The sequence below is a fragment of the Geotrypetes seraphini genome, chromosome 5, assembly GCF_902459505.1.
Source record: "Geotrypetes seraphini chromosome 5, aGeoSer1.1, whole genome shotgun sequence".
Lineage (NCBI taxonomy): Eukaryota > Metazoa > Chordata > Amphibia > Gymnophiona > Dermophiidae > Geotrypetes > Geotrypetes seraphini.
Window position 1 is genome coordinate 245,853,719 of NC_047088.1, and position 18,340 is coordinate 245,872,058.

The 18,340-nt window shown below is 40.8% G+C and overlaps 1 protein-coding gene across 14 annotated transcripts in view; it reads left to right on the forward strand.

Moving 5' to 3' along the window:
• The window catches only part of MUC13 (mucin 13, cell surface associated), a 104,617-nt gene that overhangs the window by 11,957 nt on the left and 74,320 nt on the right, over positions 1 to 18,340 (forward strand). For 3 of the 14 annotated variants that reach the window (XM_033944687.1, XM_033944697.1, XM_033944701.1), the window contains exons 3-8: positions 5,656 to 5,709; positions 6,606 to 6,659; positions 7,555 to 7,608; positions 10,378 to 10,425; positions 13,220 to 13,273; positions 14,411 to 14,464. In XM_033944687.1, coding sequence (XP_033800578.1) covers positions 5,656 to 5,709; positions 6,606 to 6,659; positions 7,555 to 7,608; positions 10,378 to 10,425; positions 13,220 to 13,273; positions 14,411 to 14,464 — 318 coding nt within the window. The remainder of the gene's footprint in view (positions 1 to 5,655; positions 5,710 to 6,605; positions 6,660 to 7,554; positions 7,609 to 10,377; positions 10,426 to 13,219; positions 13,274 to 14,410; positions 14,465 to 18,340) is intronic. The other 11 variants (XM_033944690.1, XM_033944700.1, XM_033944688.1 and 8 more) reach the window with 11 other exon arrangements.

Genomic DNA, 18,340 nt, shown 5'->3' on the forward strand with positions numbered 1-18,340 from the left:
CAGACCGGCTTCCTCAGAGAACCCACTGATGAATACTTAAATACGAATGTGATCTCATGTCCTTCAAAGTTTCAAAGAGGAAGTGAAACATTGGAGGACATGAGAGCCGGTCTGGCGAAACGTGTCAGAACCCAGAGGAATTGGATAACTTCTTTCTGGTAGGCACCTTTGATTGGTGTGATTATACAGTTCACCAATAAATTATAACGTGCAAATTTGAAATGATATTTGGGAAAGAGGGTAGCCTTCATCTTGTCAACAGATTCCATAAATGAGACACCTCAGTAACACACTTAAGAAATTGTTTGCAACTAAGTCCACCTTATCCTTCTTGGATCTAATTTTGAGGACTTGAGCTGAATTTAAGCTAAAAATTTTATTTTATTTTACTTGATTACCATGTATTTTACTTTTGAGTATTATTTTCCTGCTTTTCTTCAACTTTCTGTACAAGTGGATACTTGATTTATAACATGTAAAAATTTGATAAATAAATAATTAAAAAAAAAGAAATTGTTTGCAGTTACTACATCGAGTGGGCTTGATTGAAATGAACACATTTACAGGATTTGAAGAGTATTTCAGGCAGCTGTTTGAAACATAGAAACATGATGGCAGCCCAAATGCAAGACCTTGCGTTTCTTAGCATTAAACCATAGCGCCAAATTTCAGACCATTCTTCAAACTTCACTAGGTCCTTCCTCGTGCTATTCACACCATCAGGGGTGTCTACTCTATTGCAGATTTTGGTCTGATCCGCAAAGAGGCAAATCTTACCTGACAATCCTTCAGCAAAAAAATGTTAAAAAGAACAGGCCCATGAACCAAACCTTGAGGCACACCACTGGTAATATCCCTTTCCTCAGAGTGATCGCCATTGATCACTACCCTTTGACGCCTTACACTTAACCAGTTCTTGACCCAGCCTGTCACTTTGGGACCCACCCTGAGAGCACTCAGTTTATTTATTAGACGTCTGTGTGGAATACTGTGAAAGGCTTTGCTAAAATCTAAATACACCACATCTAACGCACTCCCTCTATCCAATTCTCTGCTCACCCAATCAAAGAAATTGATCAGATTTGTCTAACAAGACCTGCTTCTAGTGAGACCATGTTGCCTTGGGTCCTGTAATCCACTGGATTCCAGAAACTTTACTATTTGTTTTAAAAGTGTTTCCATGAATTTACCTACCACAGAAGTCGGTCTTACTGGCCTCCCTACTTCTTCCTTACTTCCATTTTTCCCTTCTCCAGTCCTATGGTACCACTCCTGATTCAAAAGAAGCATTGAAAAGGTTAGCCAGCAGAAATACCAGAACTTCCCTAGGTTCCTTCAGTACCCTCAGATGTACATCATCTGGCCCCATTGCTTTGTCCACCTTCCGTTTAACTAACTCCTCACGAACACAATCCTCTGAAAATCGATCAGGGTCTACCACACTTCTATCACTATGTGTGTTTGTCTTCTATGGTCCTGCTTCCGGCGCTTCAGCTGTGAATAAAGAACAGAAATATTTGTTAAGCAATTCAGCCTTATCTTTAACAGCTTCTCCATATTTCTCCCCTTCACCTTTGAGTCTCACCATGCCACTTTTGCACTTATTCCTATCACTAATATATCTTAAACTTGTCTCCGCTTTTTATCATGTCAGCTATTTTTTCTTCCATTTGTGTCTTTGCTTTCCTGACTACTTGACCAGCTTCTCTTTACTTTTCCAGATATTTTTGCCTCTCTTCCTCTTTCGGCAATCTTTTGTAGTTTACGAAAGCTTACCTCTTTTTCTTTACCTTCTCAGTGGCCTTTTTGTCCTCTTACGTTTACTTATTTTCCATACAAAATGGTTTGAGGGCCTCAATGAAGGACTTCAGGGGGCCAAGCGTTGGAAACCATTGATCTTACCTGTTTTGAGCAACATGTTTTTCATACATTAATCCTAAACAAACAGAGCATCATATCGGTACCTAACTTGAGCAACAGGATTCATCGGTGCTGATATTGGCACTCAGCACCTCACAATCAGCTTCAATTGGACAACTGAATGTTAGGCGCCTAACTTGAATAACTCAATTCTATAAAAAGTAGGCACCTAGCTCAAAGCGCCTCACTAAAAGTGGAGATGGTTGGGTTGCAGATCATGGGCGTGTTTTTGAGTTTGGAGCCTCTTTGTGAATTAGATGCTGCTGGGCTCTGATATCCTCACCTAACTTTAGGTGAAAAAAACCCAGGCATAAATTGGGGGCATCAAAGTGTTAGCATGTTGAGCAATGCCTAAGCATACTTAGCCAGTTCTAAGCGTGATTCTATAATGGGCGCCTTTGTTTTATAGAATCGGTGCCGATATCCGCACCTAACTTTGGGTGGACTTTATTGAATCAAGGCCAGAGGAGGGCGATGAAAATGATAGGAGGCTTGTGCCAGAAGACGTTTGAGGAGAGACTGGAAGCCCTGAATATGTATACTCTAGAGCAGGGGTGTCCAACCTTTTGGCTTTCCGGGGCTGCATCAGCCCCCAAAAAATTTTCTGGGGCCGCGCAAATGCTGCAGCAAGACAGAGGAGGGAGCCCTCAACTGGAGCCGAACAAAATATTTCACGGGGCCGCAGGTTGGACACCCCTGCTCTAGAGGAAAGGAGGGACAGGGGAGATATGATTCAGACGTTCAAATACTTGAAGGGTATTAACGTAGAACTAAATCTTTTCCAGAGAAAGGAAAATGGTAAAACCAGAGGACATGATTTGAGGTTGAGGGGTGATAGATTCAAAGGCAATGTTAGGAAATTCTACTTTACGGAGAGGGTAGTGGATGCCTGGAATGCACTCCTGAGAGAGGTGGTGGAGAGGAAAATGATGACGGAGTTCAAAGAAGAAAATAATATTAAAAATTGAACTAAGGCCAGTACTGGGCAGACTTGCATGGTCTGTGTCTGTGTATGGCCATTTGGTGGAGGATGGGCTGGGGAGGGCTTCAATGGCTGGGACAGTGTAGATGGGCTGGAGTCGGTTTTGACAGAGATTTCGGCAGTTGGAACCCAAGCACAGTACCGGGTAGAGCTTTGGATTCTTGCCCAGAAATAGCTAAGAAGAAAAAAAATTTAAATTGAATCAGGTTGGGCCGACTGGATGGACCATTCGGGTCTTTATCTGCCGTCATTTACTATCTAATATAATAAAATGATAGGCCGCGCATGCGCACTAAAAAAACGTGTTCCCTGGTCCGTCGCGAAAACACGAGTGCGCATGCGCGGGTTTCACGTCACAGCCACCTCACAATACGGAAGTTTCTTTACACGCTGACGATCGCCTTCACAAGCCTGCTCCGAGCCAGCCGACGATCGCCTCCACAAGCCGACTGGGGTACAAAGACCGCCTCCTCACCCCCCCCGGGACGATCCGAAAAGCTAACCCCGCCGCCCGGGACCCAAGTCCTTTGCCACCCCACCCTTCCCTTCCCGCGGACCCCAGGAGGAGTTGGTTTCCGTGTAAGCCAGATCGTCGTCGTCATCGCCCCCATCCCCCCCGGCGCACACGAACCCCTTCACGCTGTCTGACCGCTACCCTTACTCCCTTGCCGCCCCCCCCTTCACACGGTCCCCACAAACCTCTCGCCTCTAGCAGCGGCCGCAGCACTCTACACACGCTGCTTCACGCCCTTCAACTGCCCTGATTGCTCCACCGCGTCCCTGATGACATCATCAGAGATGCGGCAAATCAAATCAGGGCAGTTGAAGGCCGTGAAGCAGCGTGTGTAGAGTGCTGCGGCCGCTGCTACAGGCGAGAGATTTGTGAAGAGTTGCTGCTGACCAGGGGAACAGGAAAGAGAGACAGGGGAGCAGGGAAGATGTGCTGCTGAGCGGGGGATCAGGGAAGAGGGACCAGGGGAGCAGGGAAGAGGTACTGCTGAGCATGGAAGAGGTGCTGCTGACCAGGGGAGCATGGAAGAGGTGCTGCTGACCGGTGGAGCAGGAAAGAGGGACCGGGAGAGCAGGGAAGATGTGCTGCTGAGCGGGGGATCAGGGAAGAGGGACCAGGGGAGCAGGGAAGAGGTACTGCTGAGCATGGAAGAGGTGCTGCTGACCAGGGGAGCATGGAAGAGGTGCTGCTGACCGGTGGAGCAGGAAAGAGGGACCGGGAGAGCAGGGAAGATGTGCTGCTGACCGGGGGATCAGAGAAGAGGGACCGGGGGAGCAGGGAAGAGGTCCTGCTGACCAGGGGAGCATGGAAGAGGTACTGCTGACCAGGGGGAGCAGGGAAGATGTGCTGCTGACTGGGGAAGCAGGGAAGAGGAACCGGGGGAGCTGGAAAGAGGTGCTGCTGACCAGGGAAGCAGGGAAGAGGTGCTGCTGACCGGGGGAGCAGGGAAGAGGTGCTGCTGATCGGGGGCGCAGGGAAGAGGTGCTGTTGGACCGTGGTGGGAGGGAGGGGCGTAAAAATGGGTTTGGAGCTGGGGCTGAAAATAGGGCACATGTGAGGGAAGGAGGCTCTACTAGCACCCGTTAATGTAACGGGCTTAAACACTAGCGTTACTATGTTACCTGTGCGTAACTTTGAGCACCAGACTAATGCCTGGTGAAACGTGGTGTAATTCCCAGCAGCCAAGAGGAGCACAGAGATCCTTTATTCCGTAACCCTGAGCTGAATTTCTCAGAACACCCCTGACTTGCTGATGCCCCTACTTTTTGGGTTGCCTGCTTTGGCAATGGAACAGCAGGCGGGCAGAGGCACATGCAAATCAAAATTATTGGCAATTAACATCAATGATTCATTTGTTCACATCAATTAATCGATGTCAAATGTCTTATTAAACAATTTATTTGCATGCACATCTTTGATCCACACTGAAATTTCAGTGTCTATATTTGAGTGTCATATGTAGGATTCTGGGGGTAAGCGTGTATTTCTTTTTCATTTGAAGGCCGATGTGCTAAGATGCACATTTTTCAGTGTGTTCTATGCATGTTTAAATGTGCAAAACAGCCCAGAATCTACAAAAGGCTTTAAAATGAAAGGGGGGGGGGGGGTGTATTGCATACATGTATAGGGTTTGCAAACACTATTGTATAGCTGTTACATATGAAAGTGGAGTTAAATTAATTATTGCTGGATTTTTATGATGCAAAATCCTGCAAAGCAGTTAGGGAATCTTTTACAAAGCCATGGTAGTGATGCTGCTGTGGTGAGTACTGTCCATTCAATTCCTAAGGGTTTCGGTGCATTCAACTCGGCAGCATCCTTGCTGCAGCATTGCGAAAGGGACACTTAGGGCTTCTTTTATCAAGCCACGCTAGCGGTTTATCGCGCATAATAGCGCACGTTAAACCGCCGGCCGTGCTAGCAGCTAACGTCTGCCTTGAGCAGGCGGTAGTTTTTTGGCCAGCGCGGGGGTTAGCGCGTGATTAAAAGTCGCGTGCGCTAAACCCGCTAGCGCAGTTTGATAAAAGGAGCCTTTAGTTCATAATGAATTCTGTAGAGCTGTTTTCTCATAAAAGCTGAAATTTGGTTGAAAAAGAAGAATAAAATTTTCAAGTTATACAGTTCACCAATAACGTGCAAATTTGAAATGATAATTGGGAAAGAGGGTAGCCTTCACCTTGAGAATGCATTTTAAAATGTACTAAAGAAATAATGCAATTGTTCAAATGTCTTTCTTATACAGAAACAACTGTTTCTACAGCAGCTGGTAATGTAACCTCTGCAACAAGCAAGCCAGGTATGATTAATAAACAAATGTGTCATCATAAAATGAAATGGTTGGAATAGTGTGAAACGGGAGACAGACAATTGGTAGGACAAAAATTGGTAGGAAGACAATTGGTAGGATGTGAGAATTGGTAAGAAGTCAATTGGTAGAACAAACTGTATGCTTCAAAACGGCTAAAGAGCTTTATTTTTGTTCAAAAGTTGATTGTAAGTCCTACAACACCTGGTATTACAACCTCCACACCAAGCAAGCCAGATATGATTAATAAACAAAGGAGCATCGGAGCAGAGCGGAGCATTCAGTGCACTGGCTGGCGTTAAACATTGCATGCACGGTTGTATAAAAGGGGGATATGTTAAGTGCTTAACTTTATAAGCAATTTTTAATAATGCACTTTTTGTAGAATTTTCCCCAGATTGTTCAAACATTGGTGTGCACTATAGTTGTTACATATGAAATTTAAATTTAAATTAATTATACCTGGGCTTTTATGATGCTAAATCCTGCAAATCCATTAGTTAATAATAAGTTCGGAAAAAAAAACAGACACACGGAAAACACTTTCGGCCTCTTTAGCAAAGCCGCGCGGCAACAGCCCCAAAGCCCTTTAAATCTCTATGGGCTCAGGGTCGTGAGAGTAGCGCAGCAGCTAGCGCGGCGTTGTAAAAGAGGCCGTTTGTAGAGCTGTTTTCCCCAAAAAAGTTGATTAGTCCTCCACAGCTGACCTTTAGCAAAGAAATTAGAGTAAAATTACTAATTATACTTGCTGATCAGCAGCTCAACATGAAATTATAACATGCAAATTTGAAATAATAATTGGGAAAGAGGGTAGCCTTCATCTTGAGGATGCATTTTAAAATGTACTAAAGAAATAATGCAATTGTTCAAATGTCTTTCTTATACAGAAACAACTGTTTCTACAGCAGCTGGTAATGTAACCTCTGCAACAAGCAAGCCAGGTATGATTAATAAACAAATGTGTCATCATAAAATGAAATGGTTGGAATAGTGTGAAACGGGAGACAGACAATTGGTAGGACAAAAATTGGTAGGAAGACAATTGGTAGGATGTGAGAATTGGTAAGAAGTCAATTGGTAGAACAAACTGTATGCTTCAAAACGGCTAAAGAGCTTTATTTTTGTTCAAAAGTTGATTGTAAGTCCTACAACACCTGGTATTACAACCTCCACACCAAGCAAGCCAGATATGATTAATAAACAAAGGAGCATTGGAGCAGAGCGGAGCATTCAGTGCACTGGCTGGCGTTAAACATTGCATGCACGGTTGTATAAAAGGGGGATATGTTAAGTGCTTAACTTTATAAGCAATTTTTAATAATGCACTTTTTGTAGAATTTTCCCCAGATTGTTCAAACATTGGTGTGCACTGTAGTTGTTACATATGAAATTTAAATTTAAATTAATTATACCTGGGCTTTTATGATGCTAAATCCTGCAAATCCATTAGTTAATAATAAGTTCGGAAAAAAAACAGACACACGGAAAACACTTTCGGCCTCTTTAGCAAAGCCGCGCGGCAACAGCCCCAAAGCCCTTTAAATCTCTATGGGCTCAGGGTCGTGAGAGTAGCGCAGCAGCTAGTGCGGCGTTGTAAAAGAGGCCGTTTGTAGAGCTGTTTTCCCCAAAAAAGTTGACTAGTCCTCCACAGCTGACCTTTAGCAAAGAAATTAGAGTAAAATTACTAATTATACTTGCTGATCAGCAGCTCAACATGAAATTATAACATGCAAATTTGAAATAATAATTGGGAAAGAGGGTAGCCTTCATCTTGAGGATGCATTTTAAAATGTACTAAAGAAATAATGCAATTGTTCAAATGTCTTTCTTATACAGAAACAACTGTTTCTACAGCAGCTGGTAATGTAACCTCTCCACCAAGCAAGCCAGGTATGATTAATAAACAAATGCGTCATCATAAAATGAAATGGTTGGAATAGTGTGAAACGGGAGACAGACAATTGGTAGGACAAAAATTGGTAGGAAGACAATTGGTAGAACAAACTGTATGCTTCAAAACACCTAAAGAACTTTATTTTTGTTCAAAAGTTGATTGTAAGTCCTAGTATTTAAAAAAAGAAATTTAATAATATGTTTATTACAAATATTTTGAGGACAAATGTCTAGGCAGATTATGACAAAATTGACCCAAGGAATAAATTTTTGCATTGCGAGTTTGGAACAACTATAAATAAGCTTTGAACCATTTACCTTGATCAAATAATTCAGTTGAGGTATGGCATTGTCGCTTTCATTCCTTAGTTTGTTGTGATCACCCAACTATTTGGTGTCTGATTGCTGCTCTCAAAAGCGTACAGGCATATTTTGAACACAGAAATGAACAATTGTTAACGGGCCAGCAAGAAGAAAGGAAAAGGAAGTATGTTGACCTTGATAAGCACATTGTCCTCCTTACTTTGCTAGCTGTCAGCATTTTCTCTTGGCCTAACCAATGTCAGCAAAGGCCTATGGGAAATTTACCTAAATAAGATCTGATCCTTGGCATGTAGATGCAGATAAACCTTGGGCCTCCAGGTCATTAAGTCTCAGGCAAGACATTGGAATGACTTCTAAATTACCAATACTTAAGACTGACAAAGAGCCCTGACAGAAAGCTGAGTTGATCCACAGTTTTAATGGATGTGCTAAGGTCTGGTGCTTAAGGTCTTAAAAGACAGATAGTTATGGTCAATCAAGAGCCATTGTCACAGAAAGATACTGGAAACTACCAGAGTCTCAAATCTATGAGAGACAGGCCTTTAGTAAGATTTATGGTCCACTAATCAGTTACATAAACATATACATGCATGTTAGTTTCTAGGGAAGTCCATAATATCTCATCCAGGTTCAGCTTGCTTAGCCTACTTACACGACCAGACCCAGGCTAATGAGAAATACTTTTATTATGAAAATAGAAAAATATAATTCACAAGCCAGCAGCAATATCTAATTATTGTTCACAAAATTTCCGATTACATATATGAAACTCAGTACACAATTATCACAACACACTTGCTAGATAAATAAGTAAAACTAATTCTTACACTCTAAACAACTCCTTATAATAATAATTCCTGATTAGTAGCAATCTATTACAGTTATCACAGAGAGTAGCTTTACAAGCCTAATCCTATATCACAATTGGATACTTTATCTAACCCTAGCTGAAAGATAGATAAGTTCCTTATTCTCACCATACAATTAGGCCTTGGCACAAAATTAGGTGAAATGGAAGACGTCTCTCCTCAGCTTAGCAGATATAGAAATCCTTCTGTTACAGGAACAAGAGTTCGTCAGCCACTGGTACAGCTGTAATTTATGTTGGCAGCAAAGGTTTCCTTCATGTGATGGAATCTAGATCTGTTTAAGGTCTGATTCGGTTTCTCTCAAGCAGAGAGACACACGAGGTAACTTTTCAGGTCTTAATTATTATAAAAGATGTGCGTGAAGAACACCTGTGATGAGATGCCAGCTCCCTCACATCCTGGCACAGACTAAATTATAATTAGCACATTTCCCTTGGAACTCGTCAGATGACCTCTTCAGACAATCCAGAAACAGAACTTAGATGAATAGCCTTTCTGTATAAAGTCTCGAACTATCTGGGAGACAGAGGCTGCTTTGATAGATAAGCACAGCATAGGAGTATGCCTCCCCCAAGATTCACATGGGCAGATCACATAGGCATAGCTGGATGTCCTTGACTAGAATACAGTTCTGGTACATACCCAGAAGGCATCAAGCAGAAACAGCAAAGATGTGTTCTTCTTGCTAGGTTCAGGCTGGAATAATTTCTTGCAAATAATGGTTCAGGCTTGATGATGTCAGAGAGGCCTAACCTTCAGGTGCAAATAAGGAAACACCCCTACAGGCCCACTCCTGTTTTCCCTCTCTTTCTCGTCTCCTCTAGCCTTTTCACACCTCATACCTCTCCACCCATGCAGGTACATACACAGTATACAGATAAAACCTCTTGCCTACTTTTGACCTGCCGTTCTATCTTCAGCTTCATACACACAAATCTTCCCTTATCTCTTTCATTTCTCTCTCTTCCCATACACATCACTTTACCTATCCAGAAACACAAAGAAACAGGAATAAGGTTCCATGTTATGGTGAGTGAGGCCTAGAATTAGTAACTAGCCAATTTAATAATTAACCCCCACTTTTACAAAACCGCACAAGCAGGTTTTAGCACTGGCCAGCACCCTGTATGCTCTGCGCAGCTCCGATGCTCTTTGCAGTGTGTTGGCTGGCGCTAAAATCCACTTGTACAGTTTTACAAAAGGGGGATATGTTAAGTGCTTAACTTTATTTATGCACTTTTTATAGAATTTCTCAAAAACATAGGTATATAGTTGTTAAATATGAAAGCCGAATTTAAATTAATTATACCTTAACTTTTTTGATGCTAAATCCTCCAAAAACACTTTGTAGAGCTGTTTTCTCAACAAAGATGAGTAGTTCTCCACAGCTGACCTTTAACAAAGAAATCAGAGTAAAATTTCAAATTATACTTGCTGATCAGCAGCTCAACAACAAATTATAACATGCATATTTGAAATAATAATTGGGAAACAGGATAGCCTTCATCTTGAGGATGCATTTTAAAATGTACTAAAGAAATAATGCAATTGTTCAAATGTCTTTCTTATACAGAAACAACTACAGCAGCTGGTAATGAAACCTCTCCACCAAGCAAGCCAGGTATGATTAATAAACATATGTATTATCATAAAATGAAATGGTTGGAATAGTGTGAAACGGAAGACAGACAATTGGTAGGACGAAAATTGGTAGGAAGACAATTGGTAGGATGAAAGAATTGGCAAGAAGTCTTGATAGAACAAACTATACGCTTCAAAACTCCTAAAGAACTCTAATTTGTTCAAAAGTTGATTGTAAGACCAAGTATTTTAAAAGAGCGAATTTAATAATATATTTATTACAAATATTTTGAGGACAAATATCTAGGCAAATTATGACAAAATCAACCCAGGAAATAAATTTTTGCATTGCAAGTTTGGAACAATTATAAATAAGTTTTGAACCATTTATCCAGATCAAATAATTCATTCCTTAGTTTGTTGTGATCACACAACTATTTGGTGTCTGATTGTTGCTCTAAAAAGCAAACAAGCATATTTGGAACACAGAATTGAACAATTGTTAGCTGGCCAGCAGGAAGAAAGGGAAAGGAAGTATGTTGACCTTGATAAGCACATTGTCAGCCTTACTTTGTTAGCTGTCAGCATTTTCTCTTGGCCTAACCAATGTCAGCAAAGGCCTATGGGAAATTTATATAAAATAAGGTCTGATCCTTGGCATGTGGGTGCAGATAAAACATAGGCCTACTGGTCATTCAGTCTCAGACAAGACATTGAAATGACTTCTAAATTACCAATACTTAAGAATGACAAAGAGCCCTGACAGAAGGCTGGGTTCATCCACAGTTTTAACTGATTTCTTTGCTTAAGGTCTTAAAAGACAGTTAGTTATGGTCAATCAAGAGCCATTGTCACAGAAAGATACTGGAAACTACCAGAGTCTCAATTCTATGAGGGACAGGCCTTTAGTAAGAATTATGGTCCACTAATCAGTTACATAAACAAATACATGCATGTTAGTTTCTAGGGAAGTCCATAATATCTCATCCAGGTTCAGCTTGCTTAGCCTACTTATACGACCAGACCCAGGCTAATGAGAAATACTTTTATTATGAAAATAGAAAAATATAATTCACAAGCCAGCAGCAATATCTAATTATTGTTCACAAAATATCCAATTATATATATGAAACTCAGTACACAATTATCACACCACACTTGCTAGATAAATAAGTAAAACTAATTCTTACACTCTAAACAATTCCTTATAATAATAATTCCTGATTAGCAGCAATTTATTACAGTTATCACCAAGAGTAGCTTTACAAGCCTTATCCTATATCACAATAGGATACGTTATCTAACCCTAGCTGAAAGATAGATAAGTTCCTTATTCTCACCATACAATTAGGCCTTGGCACAAAATCAGGTGAAATGGAAGACGTCTCACCTCAGCTTAGCAGAAATAGAAATCCTTCTGTTATAGGAACAAGAGTTCATCAGCCACTGGTACAGCTGTAATTTATGTTGGCAGCAAAGGTTTCCTTGATGTGATGGAATCTAGATCTGTTTAAGGTCTGATTCGGTTTCTCTCAAGCAGAGAGACAGACAAGGTAACTTTTCAGGTCTTAATTATTATAAAAGATGTGCGTGGAGAACACCTGTGATGAGATGCCAGCTCCCTCACATCCTGGCACAGACTAAATTATAGTCTGTGCCAGGATGTGAGCACATTTCCCTTGGAACTCGTCAGATGACCTCTTCGGAACAAATCAGAAACAGAACTTAGATGAATAGCCTTTCTGTATAAAGTCTCGTACTATCTGGGAGACAGAGGCGGCTTTGATAGATAAGCACAGCATAGGAGTATGCCTCCCCCAAGATTCACATGGGCAGATCACATAGGCATAGCTGGATGTCCTTGACTAGAATACAGTTCTGGTACATACCCAGAAGGCATCAGGCAGAAACAGCAAAGATGTGTTCTTCTTTCTCTTCTTGCTAGGTTCAGGCTGGAATGATTTCTTGCAAATAATGGTTCAGGCTTGATGATGTCAGAGAGGCCTAACCTTCAGGTGCAAATAAGGAAACACCCCTACAGGCCCACTCTTGTTTTCCCTCTCTTTCTCGTCTCCTCTAGCCTTTTCACACCTCATACCCCTTCACCCATGCAGGTACACACACAGTATACAGATAAAACCTCTTGCCTACTTTTGACCTGTCCTTCTATCTTCAGCTTGATACATACAAATCTTCCCTTATCTCTTTCATTTCTCTCTCTTCCCATACACAGCACCTTACCTATCCAGAAACACAAAGAAACAGGAATAAGGTTTCATGTTATGGTGAGTGAGGCCTAGAATTAGTAACTAGCCAATTTAATAATTAACCCCCACTTTTACAAAACCGCACAAGCAGGTTTTAGCACCGGACAGCGCCCTGTATGCTCTGCGGAGCTCCGATGCTCTTTGCAGTGTGTTGGCTGGCGCTAAACTCCACTTGTACAGTTTTACAAAAGGGGGATATGTTAAGTGCTTAACTTTATTTACACACTGTTTATAGAATTTCTCAAAAACATTGGTATATAGTTGTTAAATATGAAAGCTGAATTTAAATTAATTATACCTCAACTTTTATGATGCTAAATCCTGCAAAAACACTTTGTAGAGCCCTTTTCTCAACAAAGATGAGTAGGCCTCCACAGCTGACCTTTAGCAAAGAAATCAGAGTAAAATTTCAAATTATACCGTACTTGCTGACCAGCAGCTCAACAATAAATTATAACATGCAAATTTGAAATAATAATTGGAAAACAGGATAGCCTTCATCTTGAGGATGCATTTTAAAATGTACTAAAGAAATAATGCAATTGTTCAAATGTTTTTCTTATACAGAAACAACTGTTTCTACAGGAGTTGGTAATGAAACTTCTCCACCAAGCAAGCCAGGTATGATAAGTAAACAAATGCATTATCACTAAATGTAATGGTTGGAATAGTGGAAAACATGAGACAGACAATTGGTAGGATGTGACAATTGGTAAGAAGTCAATTGGTAGAACAAACTGTATGCTTCAAAACACCTAAAGAACTCTATTTTTGTTCAAAAGTTGATTGTAAGTCTTAGTATATAAAAAAAATAATTTAATAATATATTTATTACAAATATTTTGAGGACAAATATCTAGGCAGAATATGACAGAATCGACCCAGGGAAGTAATTTTTGCATTGCGAGTTTGATGATGTCAGAGAGGCCTAACCTTCAGGTGCAAATAAGGAAACACTCCTACAGGCCCACTCCTGTTTTCCCTCTCTTTCTCGTCTCCTCTAGCCTTTTCACACCTCATACCCCTCCACCCATGCAGGTATACACACAGTATACAGATAAAACCTCTTGCCTACTTTTGACCTGTCCTTCTATCTTCAGCTTGATTCATACAAATCTTCCCTTATCTCTTTCATTTCTCTCTCTTTCCATACACATTACCTTACCTATCCAGAAACACAAAGAAACAGGAATAAGGTTTCATGTTATGGTGAGTGAGGCCTAGAATTAGTAACTAGCCAATTTAATAATTAACCCCCACTTTTACAAAACCGCACAAGCAGGTTTTAGCACCGGACAGCGCCCTGTATGCTCTGCGGAGCTCCGATGCTCTTTGCAGTGTGTTGGCTGGCGCTAAACTCCACTTGTACAGTTTTACAAAAGGGGGATATGTTAAGTGCTTAACTTTATTTACACACTGTTTATAGAATTTCTCAAAAACATTGGTATATAGTTGTTAAATATGAAAGCTGAATTTAAATTAATTATACCTCAGCTTTTATGATGCTAAATCCTGCAAAAACATTTTGTAGAGCCCTTTTCTCAACAAAGATGAGTAGGCCTCCACAGCTGACCTTTAGCAAAGAAATCAGAGTAAAATTTCAAATTATACCGTACTTGCTGACCAGCAGCTCAACAATAAATTATAACATGCAAATTTGAAATAATAATTGGAAAACAGGATAGCCTTCATCTTGAGGATGCATTTTAAAATGTACTAAAGAAATAATGCAATTGTTCAAATGTTTTTCTTATACAGAAACAACTGTTTCTACAGGAGTTGGTAATGAAACTTCTCCACCAAGCAAGCCAGGTATGATTAGTAAACAAATGCATTATCACTAAATGTAATGGTTGGAATAGTGTAAAACATGAGACAGACAATTGGTAGGATGTGACAATTGGTAAGAAGTCAATTGGTAGAACAAACTGTATGCTTCAAAACACCTAAAGAACTCTATTTTTGTTCAAAAGTTGATTGTAAGTCTTAGTATATAAAAAAAATAATTTAATAATATATTTATTACAAATATTTTGAGGACAAATATCTAGGCAGAATATGACAGAATCGACCCAGGGAAGTAATTTTTGCATTGCGAGTTTGAAACACCTATAAATAAGCTTTGAACCATTTACCTTGATCAAATAATTCAGTTGAGGTATGACATTGTCGCTTTCATTCCTTAGTTTGTTGTGATCACCCAACTATTTGGCGTCTGATTGCTGCTCTCCAAGGTCCAAAAGGCCATCTTCTCAATAACAAAACACGTATTCTCATCATCACGAATCCAATGCATTCCCAGAAAAGAACCTAGACTGCAAATCCCTCTCCACCTTCTTCTACCACAAAATATCAAAGATACGCGCAAATCGGGACTTAGAGTCCAAAGCACTCCCATACATCCCAGAGACCACCCAAGATGACAATCCACTCAAGACGGAAACCTTGAACAGTTTCAAACCGATCTACCACAACAACCTCAAAACCATAATCAACTCCGTCCGCTCCGTAACCTTGATCCTGGACTCATGTCCCTCCACTACACTCCTGGACACAAATGAGGTATTCCTGGAATCCATGCTATCCCTAATTATCGAGTCCCTTACAACAGGTGTAGTTCCACAGAGATGGAAATATGCTATAGTAAAACCACTCCTGAAAAAAACAACCATGGACCCAGACAACCCAAGCAGCTTCAGATCTGTCTCAAACCTCCCATTCATCTCAAAAATATTGGAAAAGACAGTACTCATGCAATTGCAAGATTTCGTGGAGACAAACGTCACACTCTCCAACTTCCAATCGGGCTTCAGGAAACACCACAGCACAGAAACTGTGCTTTTGGACATCCTAGATGACTGCTGGAAAATCCTAGACATCGAAAATGATGCATTGCTGGTACTATTAGACCTCAGTCAATAAATAACACATTCACAAAAGAAATGTGGAAAGTGAATAAAGCTACAGCACAAGTCAGACCGGCTCTACCGGGAGAAAAAGCCTCAAACAAAGCCCTCCCACCACCACAACTGTGGTTCAAGGTGTTCAGGCGGAGAACCTCATCGGCATAAAAACCTCCCAAAGGGGTGTTGAGCAAAACCTAGCAAAAATCAATAAGTGAATTGAATAAATCTATCACTAGATGGTCACATTTTCATAAATAATTTGACTCAAAAACTTATATTTTGTAATGAGCTTGGTCGGAATACCAACTATGGCCAGTGTTTCACATAAAGCTGCCTCAGGGTTTACCTTCTGATCATAAGCTCTTAAAATGGGACAAGAACTCTGTCGTCTTCTTATGATCGGAAGGTACTCCCTGAGGTAGCCTTATGTGAAACGCTGGCAATAGTTGGTGTTCCAACCAAGTTCATTACAAAAGATAAGTTTATTGAGTCAAATTATTTATTGAAATGTGACCACCGGGTGATAGATTTATTCAATTCACTTATTGATTTTTGCACAACACAGAGCATTTGGCCCTCTGGGAGGTTTTTATGCCGATGAGGTTCTCTGCCTGAACACCTTGAACCACAGTTGTGGTGGTGGGAGGGCTTTGTCTGACACTTTTGCTCCCGATAGAGTCGGTATGACTCGTGCTGTAGCTTTATTCACCTTCCACATTTCTTTTGTGAATGTGTTATTTATTGATATTATAAGTGGAAGTTCGCAGTTTCTGAGTTCTTGATACTATTAGACCTCAGTGCCACCTTCGACACCATCGACCACTCTCTCCTCTTGTCCAGGCTAAAGTCCATCGGAATCCGTGACAATGCACTTCAATGGTTCTCTTAATTCCTGACCAACAGATCGCAGAGAGACTACTAGTTAAATCCTTAGCTGAACCCAAACCACTCTACTATGGAGTGCCTCAGGGAGCCTTACTATCACATCTCCTCTTCAACCTCTATGTCAAACCAATACTGGACATAGCGGGATAAATACCGAATCAGAATCCACTCTTTCGCTGACGACCTACAACTCTATCTTCCCCTAGGTCGTCACCGAGACACACAAATCTATAACCTCCAATCTTGTTTAACTGAAATAAAGACCTGGATGACCGGGAACAAGTTACAGTTAAATGAATCCAAGACAGAAATTCTCTGGATCCACAAAAATCTATGTGTATATCCCCGCCCATCTTTTTCATGGGGCACAAACACCTTACACCCAAAGACAATGTCCGCAGCCTAGGAGTAATTCTTGACTCTAACTTATCAATGACAGATCACTTATCCAAATTAGCATCATCCTCCTTCTACTACCTCCGCCAGCTAAAACCAATACGTGCATACTTCTCAGAACCTGAATTTGCCCAATTACTCTATGCTTTTGTACTATCCCACGTAGACTATTGTAACACTCTAGTAGTGGGCCTGCCTACCAAAACTCTCTCCCGCCTCCAAAGGGTACAAAACGCTGCAATCCACCTTCTGAAAAACCTAGACATCCGCGACCATGTTACCTCTGCATTAGCTTCCATGCACTGGCTGCCCATTCAAAAACGCTGCACCTTCAAGGCCCTGACCCCGCTTTTAAAACCTTCCATGAAACGATTCCGTACTACATGAAAACTAAACTACAAATCTACTTCCCAAAGCGACCACTGAGGTCCCAAGGAGAAAAATGACTGACCATACCACCTGGCTGCTCCCTCAAAACTGAAACAGCCCACAAACGCTCCTACTCACATTTCATACCCAGACTTTGGCATACCATCCCCCTATCTGTTAGATCACTATATGGACTCTGGAACTTCAGGAAGGCCGTGAAAACCTTCCTCTTTACAAACCCAGCGCCTTAAAGTCATTCACCCAGAAATGCCACTCAGTCAACACTCCTACGCTACCTAATCTCACCAGATGCTAGTTAGTGCATATGTTTAATTGTCATATCTATATTGTAAATTATTGTCATGTCTATATTGTAATTTATGTAAATTATATCATCTCTATTCTTTCTCGATTATTATGGATGTACTATGTAACCCGTTCTGGGCTCCTTTGGGAGGATGGACTAAAAAATTGAATAAATAAATAAATAATTATATAATATCGAACAGGCATATTTTGAACAAAGAATTGAACAATTGTTAGCTGGCCAGCAGTAAGAAAGAAAAAGGAAGTATGTTGACCTTGATAAGCACATTGTCAGCCTTACTTTGCTAGCTGTCAGCATTTTCTCTTGGCCTAACCAATGTCAGCAAAGGCCTATGGGAAATTTATATAAAATAAGATCTGATCCTTGGCATGTGGATGCAGATAAACCTTAGGCCCCCTGGTCATTCAGTCTCAGGCAAAACATTGGAATGACTTCTAAATTACCAATACTTAGGACTGACAAAGAGCCCTGACAGAAGGCTGGGTTGATCCACAGTTTTAACGGATGTGCTAAGGTCTGGTGCTTAAGGTCTTAAAAGACAGATAGTTATTGTCAATCAAGAGCCATTGTCACAGAAAGATACTGGAAACTACCAGAGTCTCAAATCTATGAGGGACAGGCCTTTAGTAAGAGTTATGGTCCACTAATCAGTTACATAAACAAATACATGCATGTTAGTTTCTAGGGAGGTCCGTAATATCTCATCCAGGTTCAGCTTGCTTAGCCTACTTACATGACCAGACCCAGGCTAATGAGAAATACTTTTATTATGATAATAGAAAAATATAATTCACAAGCCAGCAG